The sequence below is a fragment of the Trachypithecus francoisi genome, unplaced genomic scaffold, assembly GCF_009764315.1.
Source record: "Trachypithecus francoisi isolate TF-2019V2 unplaced genomic scaffold, Tfra_2.0 Lachesis_group1, whole genome shotgun sequence".
Taxonomy (NCBI): Eukaryota; Metazoa; Chordata; class Mammalia; order Primates; family Cercopithecidae; genus Trachypithecus; species Trachypithecus francoisi.
The window spans coordinates 37,399,733-37,414,010 of record NW_022681454.1 but is presented as its reverse complement, the minus strand read 5'-3'; the positions used below and the strand labels follow the sequence as shown (position 1 = coordinate 37,414,010).

The 14,278-nt window shown below is 42.5% G+C and overlaps 1 protein-coding gene across 1 annotated transcript in view; it reads left to right on the top strand.

The window, feature by feature from the left end:
• RELL1 (RELT like 1) overlaps window positions 1–14,278 on the top strand; it is a 78,116-nt gene that overhangs the window by 42,270 nt on the left and 21,568 nt on the right. The window contains exon 4 of the mRNA XM_033213951.1: window positions 4,975–5,032. Within this exon, the coding sequence (XP_033069842.1) occupies window positions 4,975–5,032 (58 nt within the window). The remainder of the gene's footprint in view (window positions 1–4,974; window positions 5,033–14,278) is intronic.

Genomic DNA, 14,278 nt, shown 5'->3' with positions numbered 1-14,278 from the left:
AATTTCATACAGTTCTGACTCTGTCTACCTGGAGTTAGCATTAGATTCCAAAAGACTTCCCCTACTTGGGATGCCAGTTGGAAGCCGGGCTCTGGTATTCCGACCTATAGTCTGTAAATGGCTGGGATGAGAGATCCATAATCCCCTCCTCCGGTTCGATATTTTCCTAGAATGGGTTACAGAACTCAGGGAAACACTTTATTACATATACTGGCTTGTTACAGAGGATGCAACTCACGAACAACAAAATAGAAGAGATGCATAGTATTGGGGGTGGGATACAAAGCTTCCCTGCTCTCTCTGGGTGCGCCACCTTCCCGGCACCTGCACCTGTTCAGCCACCTGGAAGCTATCAAATGTTGTCAGTCAAGAGTTTTTTTGTTGGCCAGGCGCGGTGGCTCACGCCTGTAATCCCAGCACTTTGGAAGGCCAAGCTGGGCGGATCAAGAGGTCAGGAGATCGAGACCATCCTGGCTAACATGGTGACACCTCGTCTCTACTAAAAATACAAAAATATTAGCCAGGTGTGGTGGCAGGCACCTGTAGTCCCAGCTACTTGGGAGGCTGAGGCAGGAGATAGTTGTGAACCTGGGAGACGGAGGTTGCAGTGAGCTGAGATGTGCCACTGTACTCCAGCCTGGGCGACAGAGGGAGACTCTATCTCAAAAACAAAAAACCAAAAAAAAAAAAAAAGTTGGCCGAGACGGGCGGATCACAAGGTCAGGAGATCGAGACCATCCTGGCTAATACGGTGAAACCCTGTCTCTACTTAAAAATACAAAAAACTAGCCGGGCGACGAGGCGGGCGCCTGTAGTCCCAGCTACTCGGGAGGCTGAGGCAGGAGAATGGCGTAAACCCGGGAGGCGGAGCTTGCAGTGAGCTGAGATCCGGCCACTGCACTCCAGCCTGGGTGGCAGAGCAAGACTCCGTCTCAAAAAAAAAAAAAAAAAAAAAAGTTTTTTTGTCGAGTTTAATTTCCAGAACCCTGCCCTATCCTCCCCTGCTCTGACTTTCCCGAGGTCCCTGGGTAGGGCTGAAAGTTCCAGCCCTCTAATCGCTTGGTCTTAATGATGACTGGCCCCACCCTGAGACTGTCTAGGGGCCCCACCCCAGTCACCGCGTTAGTATAAACTCAGGTGTGATCAAAAGATGCCCATTATGAGTAGCAAAAGACACTCCTCTCAGGAAATTCCGAGGCCTTTAGGAACTCTGTGACAGGAACCCAGGACAATGACTAAATCTATTGCATATTCTGCCACACCTGCACACTGACTCTTTTCCTAATCCAAAGGGTTGGATGTACCGCAGTGCTAGCTTTTAATTCATCTTTCTAAATAGAGCCGAACTGAATCATGTCTGGGTAGTTGCTGGAGTTTTCTTGCATTGTATGGATGTTTGGAAAGTGTCTGGGAGTCTGTAGCTGAGTTTCTCTGCTAGGCCCTTAAACTGGCTGCTTAGTAAAAATTGCAGGTAGTACTACAGATATTCCTCAAGTGCTTCTGATTAGTGATTAGTACTTCTGATCCCTAGGCAAGAGATGCCTTTGTGAAGTTTTTGCCTTCAGGCTCCATTTATATTTTGGCAGAAAAGATTCCTTTATAAATGACTGAGTACGGAGTGGGTTCTGAAACTTCCTCTGTTTATGCAAACATGCCGTGAACCATTATTCAATCTGTGTCCCTTTGGGTGGGGACTTGGACATTGAAGGGTAGGAAGGAGGGTGTCAGGGTTAAATGCACCCACCCTGGAGTCAGTCAGACCAGGGTTTGTGTCTAAGCCTGTCACTCTCTAGCTGTGTGACTCCGGCCAGTCAGTTACGATCTTTAGGTCTCAGTCTGTATACTTGTAAAATGGGGGTGATAATTCTACCTACTGTTAAGGGCATCAGAAGTGTCCAACATGTAAGATCTGTAAAGCTTTCAGGCAGCGACTGGCACGTGCCGGCCCTTACATTTTGGTGATGGCAATGTTAGTTTTTGCTTGAGAAATTTGCCTTAGGTGTGAGGAAAACTTTGAAGAGAGTAGTGATGGCAGAGACAACCAGACATTTTTTTGCCTGGTTTTGGCTGTTTCATGCATATTATCAGGCAGGGATTCGGGGAGAAAAAGAGGTCTTTTCTGGAAAATACCGCCCTTCCCTTTTCTTGAGGGAGTTTCCTTGCCCTGTGCCTAGCTCCTCCCATTTTGGGGAAGGCTGTGAAAGGAAGCCTAGTTGATAAAATCCTGGCAAGTGTGGAGAAAGCCACCTATGGCTTAGTGGAGCTGTGAGTAATATGCAAGGAGGAGATACACCTTCAACAGAACTCAGACTATTGCTCTTTTATGGTAACTTCACAACCACATTAAGGCATGCGTTTCAGTCCTAACGGTGGTGTTGTATTAGAAAACCTTCCTGTCACTGGAAACCAAAAATGTTCCCAAGAGACAGATTACTGAAGCTGACTCCCTGGAGGTTAGCTCAGAGACAGGGATGCATGTGTGTACATGCGGGTATGTACCTGTACACGCGTGCATGTGCGTGCATGCGCGTGTGTGTCTCACATGCCACAGGGTGAGTCCTGGAGACTCACTTAGCAAACCAAAGGAATGTTTACTAATTATTCCTGGGAGAGAAAGATGAGTTACAGGAATTCATGAATACCTGAGAAACACGTCTATAAAAAGCAAGCTGTAATACTGATTTTAATATAGCATACCTTCCTGGAATTATTTTGTAATTTGATGTTTCATTTTTTAGGTAGTCATCATTTTACAGGTGATTGATTTTCTCAGGCAGTGATTTAAACGTTTGATTTTAAAAAGCTCACTCCTCTGTATGTGCTGTTAGTGCTGTCCCTGTTTTAATACCTTTTGGTGGTGTTCTCCCTCTTGTTTATGTTTATAGTTTTGAAGTTTGATAAATGTTGGCAGAGTAAGTATGGACAGCAAATTACTTTATATAATCAGTCCTCCATATCCATGAGATCTGCACCTATAGATTTAACCAATCAAGGATAAAAAAAAAATAGGAAAAAAAAAAAACTGGATGGTTGCATCTTTCTGGACATGTGCAGACTTGTTTCTTGTCATTATTTCCCAAATAAAACAGCATAACAACTATTTACATAGGATTTCCACTGTATTAGGTACTATAAGTAACCTAAGGATGATTTAAAGTGTACGGGGGTGGAGTAGATATGTTTTATATCAGGAACCTGAGCATCTGTGGATTTTTATATCTGCACAGATCTGGGGAACATTCCTGCATGGATACTGAGGACAACTGTATTTTGTATATAATAAAATACAAAATTGTATATGGGATTGTATATCCAAACTTAGTATCTGAAACGTTTTTTTTGAATCCTCATTTATTAGTCAAACAGGAAATTAACTGACATTACTGGATTATACTTAAATGTGTTTTACAGAGGGAACTGTCTTCTTTATTGTGCAGGAGAAATTACTATGGATCCATTTTCATAATGTTTTTGTAATGACAGGAGGTCTTATGTAGATCAAAATTTGTGTTTGGTAATGCATTTGGACATCCTCACAGATAGTTGTGAAGAGTAAAGAATTTCTTTTGACAAAAGATTAAGTGTCACATTAATATTTCTCAAAAGAAAAAAGCAAAAACCCGTGTGTTCTCAAGGGTTGCAATGGGGTGATGTGTCCCCTAAAAAGTTAAAAATTGGATCGGGGCCAAAAAAACAAACAAACAAATACCTCACTCTCTTATATGTAAAGCACAGATGTGTATAGTACATAAGCAAATATGAAATGTATCTGCCATACTGTACTTTAATGAGAGAGTCATTAGGGAAAAATAGTTGAACAAAGCTCTTGGGTGGGGCAATAACAAAAGTCAGGTTGAGAAACCCTGCATTGTAAGCCCTTAACTCTTAACACTTACAGCAGCAGTTGGAACTAGAATTAATGTTCCTCCTCTAGAAAAGGCATTTGAATGTTAAATGTTAAAGGTTGGTGTTGGCTTACGTGGTAAATAGTGATTTTTATTTGTTCTTTCCTCTCTTAGAGACTTGTTGTGGTTAGTCATGAGAATAGTGCTTCAGAAATCAATTGAAAAGGTTATGAGCCAGTAATAACATTTGGCCTTGCCAATTAAATAGCCAAGGGAAACTTGAACATTCACTTCAGTCTTTTATCCTGGAGAGCATGACCACTCTACAGGAGGCAGAAAACACATGGCGTGTGGATGTGGGTGTGGGTTGGGGGACTCTAAGAAACTAAGAGACTTAGATTCGTTTTTTTTTTGTTTTTTTTTTTTTGCTTTTTGCTTTTGTTGACAGCCTAGCCTCCCACCTACAAATTTGGATTTTTTTTTGGAAGTCTAATTTAAGTTAGCATATATTGCATAACTTATATGTTGTGATCAGTACTTGAAATTTTAAGATATCTGGCCAGTCAAGGGCTTATATGATCCTGAAGCTCATCTGGAAAATTAACCTTCTCTCATCCCTGATTCGATGTGGGATAGAATTGATGCTACAGGAGGATGCAGAGTTTAGAGCTAATTATTTTGGCACATACAAGTTATTAGACTACAGGTCACTTATGAAATACATTTCACTATCAATATTTTTCAAAGTATGTTTATCAAAATGAGTTAACTGCAATAGAGCAGCAGCATATAAATGGTCCTTTAGTTTGTTGGAGTTGGCGGGGGGTAGGGGGGTAGTTTCTACTTTATATTGCTATTGATGTGTAGGAAGCAATGCTTTGTAGTAGATCTGCTCTCCTTGCCGTAGATTCTCTGTCACTCTTACTAAGTTCCTGCTGGGTGAAAGTTATTGACAGATGGTGCCATGTTATGCAGTTATGTTGGGGGAGACCCTCCCTTCTTTAGGCCCCCAGGACCTCATCTATGAACTGAAAGAATGGAATTAGATGTGTTTTCAACAGCTTTTCTGATGTGGTTACTCATCTTATTCATTCTATTTTAATTCTTTAATTTTATTTTTATTCCTTAGCGAATGCTGATGTCTTAAAGGCAATGGTAGCAGATAACAGCTTGTATGATCCTGAAAGGTGAGTGCTCCTCCCCTCTTCCTTAGTGCAACATCTTTTCAGTTACTTGCTCAGATATGGCGCCATCTGAAGTGCTCTTCTGCTAGAGCAGGTTTCCCAACTTTGGCACTATAGTTATTTTGGGCCAGGTAGTTCTTTGCCGTGCAGAGCCGTCCCGTGTATTGTAGGATGTTTGACAGCATCCCTGGCCTCCACTCACAAGATGCTAGAGCGCCCCCTGTCCCCACCCTCCCAAGGTGTGACAGCCCATAATGTCTCCACACATTGTCAATGTCCCGTAGCCGGGATGATCACTCCTGGTTGAGAACTGTTGTGTTAGAGAATAGTGATGGGAAGAAGTAAGGCATAGAGGTTAAGGGCAAAAACATAGCCTAGGAATTGGGAGATGTGATTGAGTCCTGCCTGCACCACAATATTAACTGTCTATTCTTGAGGAAGTTAACTGACCACCCTGAGTTTAAGTTCCATCGTCTATAAAATGGAGATTACCAGCTTTATAGGGTTGTTATAAGGAATATAGCATACCTTAAGCATTGAAAGACCTCCATGAACAATGATGATTAAATGAACAAGCTGGTTTGGAGCTACCTGCTATGTTCTGTTTTTTGTATTACTGTTTTAGGTTATGGTTGTTGAGCAGCATATTCCTTCATAATTAATTACAGAGAACTGTATTTCCATATAAGTATTATTTCTTCAGCAAGGAGCATTTATTGGACGCCTGCTGTGTGCTGGGTGCTGCTCTGGAGCTGGACATCCACAGACCCTTGCCATGGAGGAACACAGTCAGTGGGGAGTGGAGACGTGTGTGTGAGGCCTTGTGGTGGAGAGCCTGCAAGTGCTGTAGGACTGGTGGAGATTGAAGGCTCTAGGGGACCCTAGGGGCCCACTGGAAGTTCAGGAAGGTTCATGGAAGAGGTGCCATCTGAACCAGGTGTGCAGGAGGTGGAGACGAGAGTCAGGGTTGGCTGTAGGAATAAGAAGGGCCAGAAGAAAAGTCACCACATCATGATAGCCTGGGACTCAACCTGTGAAGGGTTCGGTCCAGGGTGGCCAGGCCAAGTGACATGGCAAAAGGGTTGGATCTTTCTCCGCTTCCTATGTGGGTTGTGCACTCAGCACACCTTAGATGTTTAAGAGGTGTTTGTCAAACTGGCTACGTTGGATGTGTGTTTTGGAAAGGTAACTCAGAATGTAAGGAGTTGAGTTTAGGAGAGACGTAGAGTCATAGAGACAGAAGAGCTCTGATTTCTCCCACATTCCAGTCCTGGCCACAGACAGTTGGTGTTCTGACCATCTTAGCTCATGGTGTCTTTGTCGCAATCATCTTTGGGCATCCTGTAGTGCCCATCAGTGGGTTTTGTACACAACTGGTACTTGAGAAATGCTTGTTGAGTGAATGTTGTTAAACTCTTGCATTCAGCTTTCTAATATGTGGTGCTAAGTTGACATTATTTTACTCCAGGAAGATACTGCTGTGTGTTTTTATTTTAACAATTAGGAAGGCATCCCTAAAGAGCATCAGAAGACTTTTGTCTGTCAGTCATGTTTGAGGCGGTCTCCTCAACTGTAGGCTCTACTTCTTTTTTTTTTTTTTTATACTTTAAGTTTTAGGGTACATGTGCATAACGTGCAGGTTTGTTACATATGTATACTTGTGCCATGTTGGTATGCTGCACCCATCAACTCGTCAGCACCCATCAATTCGTCATTTATATCAGGTATAACTCCCAATGCAATCCCTCCCCCCCCCCTGATAGGCCCCGATGTGTGATGTTCCCCTTCCCGAGTCCAAGTGATGTCATTGTTCAGTTCCCACCTATGAGTGAGAACATGCGGTGTTTGGTTTTCTGTTCTTGTGATAGTTTGCTAAGAATGATGGTTTCCAGCTGCATCCATGTCCCTACAAAGGACGCAAACTCATCCCCTTTTATGGCTGCATAATATTCCATGGTGTATACATGCCACATTTTCTTAATCCAGTCTGTCACAGATGGACATTTGGGTTGATTCCAAGTCTTTGCTATTGTGAATAGTGCTGCAATAAACATACGTGTGCATGTGTCTTATAGCAGCATGATTTATAATCCTTTGGGTATATACCCAGTAGTGGGATGGCTGGGTCATATGTACATCTAGTTCTAGATCCTTGAGGAATCGCCATACTGTTTTCCATAATGGTTGAACTAGTTTACAATCCCACCAACAGTGTAAAGTGTTCCTATTTCTCCACATCCTCTCCAGCACCTGTTGTTTCCTGATTTTTTAATGATTGCCATTCTAACTGGTGTGAGATGGTATCTCATTGTGGTTTTGATTTGCATCTCTCTGATGGTGAGTGATGATGAACATTTTTTCATGTGTCTGTTGCCTCTATGAATGTCTTCTTTTGAGAAATGTCTGTTCATATCCTTTGCCCACTTTTTGATGGGGTTGTTTGTTTTTTTCTTGTAAATTTGTTTGAGTTCTTTGTAGATTCTGGATATTAGCCCTTTGTCAGATGAGTAGATTGCAAAAATTTTCTCCCATTCTGTAGGTTGCCTGTTCACTCTGATGGTAGTTTCTTTTGCTGTGCAGAAGCTCTTTAGTTTAATGAGATCCCATTTGTCAGTTTTGGCTTTTGCTGCCGTTGCTTTTGGTGTTTTAGACATGAAGTCCTTGCCCATGCCTATGTCCTGCATGGTACTACCCAGGTTTTCTTCTAGGGTTTTTATGGTATTAGGTCTAACATTTAAGTCTGTAATCCATCTTGAATTAATTTTCGTATAAGGAGTAAGGAAAGGATTCAGTTTCAGCTTTCTACTTATGACTAGCCAATTTTCCCAGCACCATTTATTAAATAGGGAATCCTTTCCCCGTTTCTTGTTTCTCTCAGATTTGTCAAATCAGATGGCTGTAGATGTGTGGTATTATTTCTGAGGACTCTGTTCTGTTCCATTGGTCTATATCTCTGTTTTGGTACCAGTACCATGCTGTTTTGGTTACTGTAGCCTTGTAGTATAGTTTGAAGTCAGGTAGCATGATGCCTCCAGCTTTGTTCTTATGACATAGGATTGTCTTGGCAATGCGGGCTCTTTTTTTGGTTCCATATGAACTTTAAAGCAGTTTTTTCCAATTCTGTGAAGAAACTCATTGGTAGCTTGATGGAATGGCATTGAATCTATAAATAACCTTGGGCAGTATGACCATTTTCACGATATTGATTCTTCCTATCCATGAGCATGGTATGCTCTTCCATTTGTTAGTGTCCTCTTTGATTTCACTGAGCAGTGGTTTGTAGTTCTCCTTGAAGAGGTCCTTTACATCCCTTGTAAGTTGGATTCCTAGGTATTTTATTCTCTTTGAAGCAATTGTGAATGGAAGTTCATTCATGATTTGGCTCTCTGTTTGTCTGTTACTGGTGTGTAAGAATGCTTGTGATTTTTGCACATTAATTTTGTATCCTGAGGCTTTGCTGAAGTTGCTTATCAGCTTAAGGAGATTTTGGGCTGAGACAATGGGGTTTTCTAAATATACAATCATGTCATCTGCAAACAGGGACAATTTGACTTCTTCTTTTCCTAACTGGATACCCTTGATTTCTTTCTCTTGCCTGATTGCCCTAGCCAGAACTTCCAACACTATGTTGAATAGGAGTGGTGAGATAGGGATCCCTGTCTTGTGCCAGTTTTCAAAGGGAATTTTCCAGTTTTTGCCCATTCAGTATGATATTAGCTGTGGGTTTGTCATAAATAGCTCTGATTATTTTGAGGTACGTTCCATCAATACCGAATTTATTGAGCGTTTTTAGCACGAAGGGCTGTTGAATTTTGTCAAAAGCCTTTTCTGCATCTATTGAGATAATCATGTGGTTCTTGTCTTTGGTTCTGTTTATATGCTGGATGACGTTTATTGATTTGCGAATGTTGAACCAGCCTTGCATCCCAGGGATGAAGCCCACTTGATCATGGTGGATAAGCTTTTTGATGTGCTGCTGAATCCGGTTTGCCAGTATTTTATTGAGGATTTTTGCATCGATGTTCATCAGGGATATTGGTCTAAAATTCTCTTTTTTTGTTGTGTCTCTGCCAGGCTTTGGTATCAGGATGATGTTGGCCTCATAAAATGAGTTAGGGAGGATTCCCTCTTTTTCTATTGATTGGAATACTTTCAGAAGGAATGGTACCAGCTCCTCCTTGTACCTCTGGTAGAATTCAGCTGTGAATCCATCTGGTCCTGGACTTTTTTTGGTTGGTAGGCTATTAATTATTGCCTCAATTTCAGAGCCTGCTATTGGTCTATTCAGGGATTCAACTTCTTCCTGGTTTAGTCTTGGAAGTGTAAGTGTCCAGGAAATTATCCATTTCTTCTAGATTTTCTAGTTGATTTGCGTAGAGGTGTTATAGTATTTTCTGATGGTAGTTTGTATTTCTGTGGGGTCAGGGTGATATCCCCTTTATCATTTTTTATTGCATCTATTTGATTCTTCTCTCTTTTCTTCTTTATTAGTCTTGCTAGCGGTCTGTCAATTTTGTGATCTTTTCAGAAAACCAACTCCTGGATTCATTGATTTTTTGGAGGGTTTTTTGTGTCTCTATCTCCTTCATTCTGCTCTGATCTTAGTTATTTCTTGCCTTCTGCTAGCTTTTGAATGTGTTTGCTCTTGCTTCTCCAGTTCTTTTAATTGTATTGTTAGAGTGTCAATTTTAGATCTTTGCTGCTTTCTCTTGTGGGCATTTAGTGCTATAAATTTCCCTGTACACACTGCTTTAAATGTGTCCCAGAGATTCTGGTATGTTGTATCTTTGTTCTCATTGGTTTCATCTTTATTTCTGCCTTCATTTCGTTGTACCCAGTAGTCATTCAGGAGCAGGTTGTTCAGTTTCCATGTAGTTGAGCGGTTTTGATTGAGTTTCTTAGTCCTGAGTTCTAGTTTGATTGCACTGTGGTCTGAGAGACAGTTTGTTACAATTTCTGTTCTTTTGCATTTGCTAAGGAGTGCTTTACTTCCAATTATGTGGTCAATTTTGGAATAAGTGTGATGTGCTGAGAAGAATGTATATTCTTTGATTTGGGGTGGAGAGTTCTATAGATGTCTATTAGGTCCACTTGGTGCAGAGATGAGTTCAATTCCTGGATATCCTTGTTAACTTTCTGTCTCGTTGATCTGTCTAATGTTGACAGTGGAGTGTTGAAGTCTCCCATTATTATTGTATGGGAGTCTAAGTCTCTTTGTAAGTCTCTAAGGACTTGCTTTATGAATCTGGGTGCTCCTGTATTGGGTACATATATATTTAGGAGAGTTAGCTCTTCCTGTTGAATTGATCCCTTTACCATTGTGTAATGGCCTTCTTTGTCTCTTTTGATCTTTGATGGTTTAAAGTCTATTTTATCAGAGACTAGGATTGCAACCCCTGCTTTTTTTTTTGTTCTCCATTTGCTTGGTAGATCTTTCTCCATCCCTTTATTTTGAGCCTATGTATGTCTCTGCATGTGAGATGGGTCTCCTGAATACAGCAGACTGATGGGTCTTGACTTTTTTTTTTTTTGAGACAGAGTCTTGCTCTGTCGCCCAGGCTGGAGTGCAGTGGCTGGATCTCAGCTCACTGCAAGCTCCGCCTCCCGGTTTACGCCATTCTCTCGCCTCAGCCTCCAAGTAGCTGGACTACAGGCGCCCGCCATCTCGCCCGGCTAATTTTTTTTTTTTTGTATTTTTTAGTAGAGACGGGGTTTCACCATGTTAGCCAGGATGGTCTCGATCTCCTGACCTTGTGATCCGCCCGTATCGGCCTCCCAAAGTGCTGGGATTACAGGCTTGAGCCACCGTGCCCGGCTGGGTCTTGACTCTTTATCCAGTTTGCCAGTCTGTCTTTTAATTGGAGCATTTAGTCCATTAACATTTAAGGTTAATATTGCTATGTGTGAACTTGATCCTGCCATTATGATATTAACTGGTTATTTTGCTCGTTAGTTGATGCAGTTTCTTCCTAGCCTCGATGGTCTTTACATTTTGGCATGTTTTTGCAATGGCTGGTACCGGTTGTTCCTTTGCATGTTTAGGGCTTCCTTCAGGGTCTCTTGTAAGGCAGGCCTGGTGGTGACAAAATCTCTAAGCATTTGCTTATCTGTAATGGATTTTATTTCTCCTTCACTTATGAAACTTAGTTTGGCTGGATATGAAATTCTGGGTTTAAAATTCTTTTCTTTAAGAACGTTGAATATTGGCCCCCACTCTCTTCTGGCTTGTAGAGTTTCTACCGAGAGATCTGCTGTTAGTCTGATGGGCTTCCCTTTGTGGGTAACCCGACCTTTCTCTCTGGCTGCCCTTAAGATTTTTTCCTTCATTTCAACTTTGGTGAATCTGGCAATTATGTGTCTTGGAGTTGCTCTTCTGGAGGAGTATCTTTGTGGCGTTCTCTGTATTTCCTGAATTTGAATGTTGGCCTGCCCTACTAGGTTGGGGAAGTTCTCCTGGATGCTATCCTGAAGAGTGTTTTCCAACTTGGTTCCATTTTCCCCCTCACTTTCAGGCACCCCAATCAGACGTAGATTTGGTCTTTTTACATAATCCCATACTTTTTGCAGGCTTTGTTCATTTCTTTTTCTACTTTTTTCTTTTGGTTTCTCTTCTCGCTTCATTTCATTCATTTGATCCTCAATCGCTGATACTCTTTCTTCCAGTTGATTGAGTCGGTTACTGAAGCTTGTGGATTTGTCACGTATTTCTCGTGACATGGTTTTCATCTCTGTCATTTCATTTATGACTTTCTCTGCATTAATTATTCTAGCTATCAATTCTTCCACTCTTTTTTCAAGATTTTTAGTTTCTTTGCGCTAGGTACGCAATTCCTCCTTTAGCTCTGAGAATTTTGATGGACTGAAGCCTTTTTCTCTCATTTCGTCAAAGTCATTCTCTGACCAGCTTTGATCTGTTGCTGGCGATGAGCTGCGCTCCTTTACAGCGGGAGATGCGCTCTTATTTCTTGAATTTCCAGCTTTTCTGCCCTGCTTCTTCCCCATCTTCATGGTTTTATCTGCCTCTGGTCTTTGACGATGGTGACGTACTGATGGGGTTTTGGTATAGGTGTTCTTCCTGTTTGATAGTTTTCCTTCTAACAGTCAGGACCCTCAGCTGTAGGTCTGTTAGAGATTGCTTGAGGTCCACTCCAGACCCTGTTTGCCTGGGTATCAGCAGCAGAGGTTGCAGAAGATAGAATATTGCTAAACAGCGAGTATAGCTGTCTGACTCTTACATGGAAGCTTCCTCTCAGGGGTGTACTCCACCGTGTGAGGTGTGGGGTGTCAGACTGCCCCTAGTGGGGGATGTCTCCCAGTTAGGCTACTCAGGGGTCAGGGACCCACTTGAGCAGGCAGTCTGTCTGTTCTCAGATCTCAACCTCTGTGTTGGGAGATCCACTGCTCTCTTCAAAGCTGTCAGACAGAGTCCTTCGCGTCTGCCCAGGCCTCTGCTGCTTCCCCTTTTGTTGTTTAGCTGTGCCCTGTCCCCAGAGGTGGAGTCTACAGAGACAGGCAGGTTTCCTTGAGCTGCTGTGAGCTCCACCCAGTTCGAGCTTCCCAGTGGCTTTGTTTACCTACTTAAGCCTCAGCAATGGCGGGCGCCCCTCCCCCAGCCTGGCTGCTGCCCTTTCGGTTAGATCGCAGACTGCTGTGCTAGCAATGAGGGAGGCTCCGTGGGCGTGGGACCCTCCCGGCCAGGTGTGAGTATAATCTCCTGGTGTGACTGTTTGCTTAAAGCGCAGTATTGGGGTGGGAATTACCTGATTTTCCAGGTGTTGTGTGTCTCAGTTCCCCTGGCTAGGAAAAGGGATTCCCTTCCCCCTTCCGCTTCCCAGGTGAGGCAATTCCTTGCCCTGCTTCAGCTCTCGCTGGTTGGGCTGCAGCAGCTGACCAGCACCAATTGTCCGACACTCCCCAGTGAGATGACCCCAGTACCTCAGTTGAAAATGCAGAAATCACCGGTCTTCTGTGTCGCTCGCACTGGGAGTTGGAGACTGGAGCTGTTCCTATTCGGCCATCTTGCTCCGCCCCTCTACTTCTTTTTTTTAAGTGTGCAGGTGGCCAATTTGCATCATCGAAAAGGCTGGTTTCTGCCATCACAGCCTCCTGTGTGTCTCTGGGGCTCTTGCCACAGTCCAGGTGTCAGGCTGTGTGTGTCATGCCATCCCCACTACTCCCACCTGTGCCGGAGGGCTGATTTTTGCTCAGTTTGGCTCTGCTAGGTTCGAATTCCTCCTTTTCTGCCAGGCGAGAGCCTTCACACATGCCTTTTGAAAATAGCTCATTTCTGGCCTATATATTTCTGCTTTTTATATTTTGGATGGTCTAGCTAAATTTGTTCCAGATTATCAAAGTGGTCTCTGCTGTTTCTGAAGCAGTATAGTGTATAGCAAGGTGATTAATTGCATGGTTTGTGGAATTCAGCTTTCTAGGTTTGAATCTCAGATCCAGCACTTATTTGCAAGTGTGATCTTGTTGCCAGTGTGAGGCCAGTTACCTCACTTCTCCCTGCCTCATTATCCTCATTGTTAAAATGAAGAAATTAATAATACCTACATCATAAGATTTTAAAAGAATTCCATTAACATATACATATAAAATGCTTAGAATATTGTTAGCTATTTTATTGTGACTGTTAACAACACCATCAACATCTGTTTTGAACATCACTTTTGATATCTTTGCCTAAAAGCTTTCCTCCTTTGATATAATGGAGATTTGATGAAATCTTTTCTCTAAGTTATGTGATAATTTGATGGAATTTGAGTTCTTCCCTTTTCCAGGGCATAGATGCTTTGGGAATCTCTTTGTGTAGAGTGATGGGCAGACACTCTGGTATGTGAGAAATTAGGATAATTGCATGAGAAAAAAGATCAGTGTTTTAGAAAGAAACCTAATACTTTAAAGCCAGTGTGTCACTGTTACAAGCAGTGGTTTATTCCCAGCTAATAAATTCCATTCTAGAAGTGATAAATCACTTTTTTTTTTTTTTCTTCTAATGACAGGGTCTCACTCTGTCATCGAGGCTGGAGTTCAGGGGTATAATCATAGCTACTGCAACCTTGAGCTCCTGGGCTCAAGCGGTCCTCCCACCACAGCCTCCTGAGTAGCTGAGACTACAGGCATGTGTTGTCATGCCCGGCTAGTTTTTTTATTTTATTTCAGAGACAAGGTCTCTCTGTGTTGCTCAGGCTGGCCTCAAGCAATCCTCCCACCTTGGCCTCCCAGAATGCTGAGATTATAGGCATG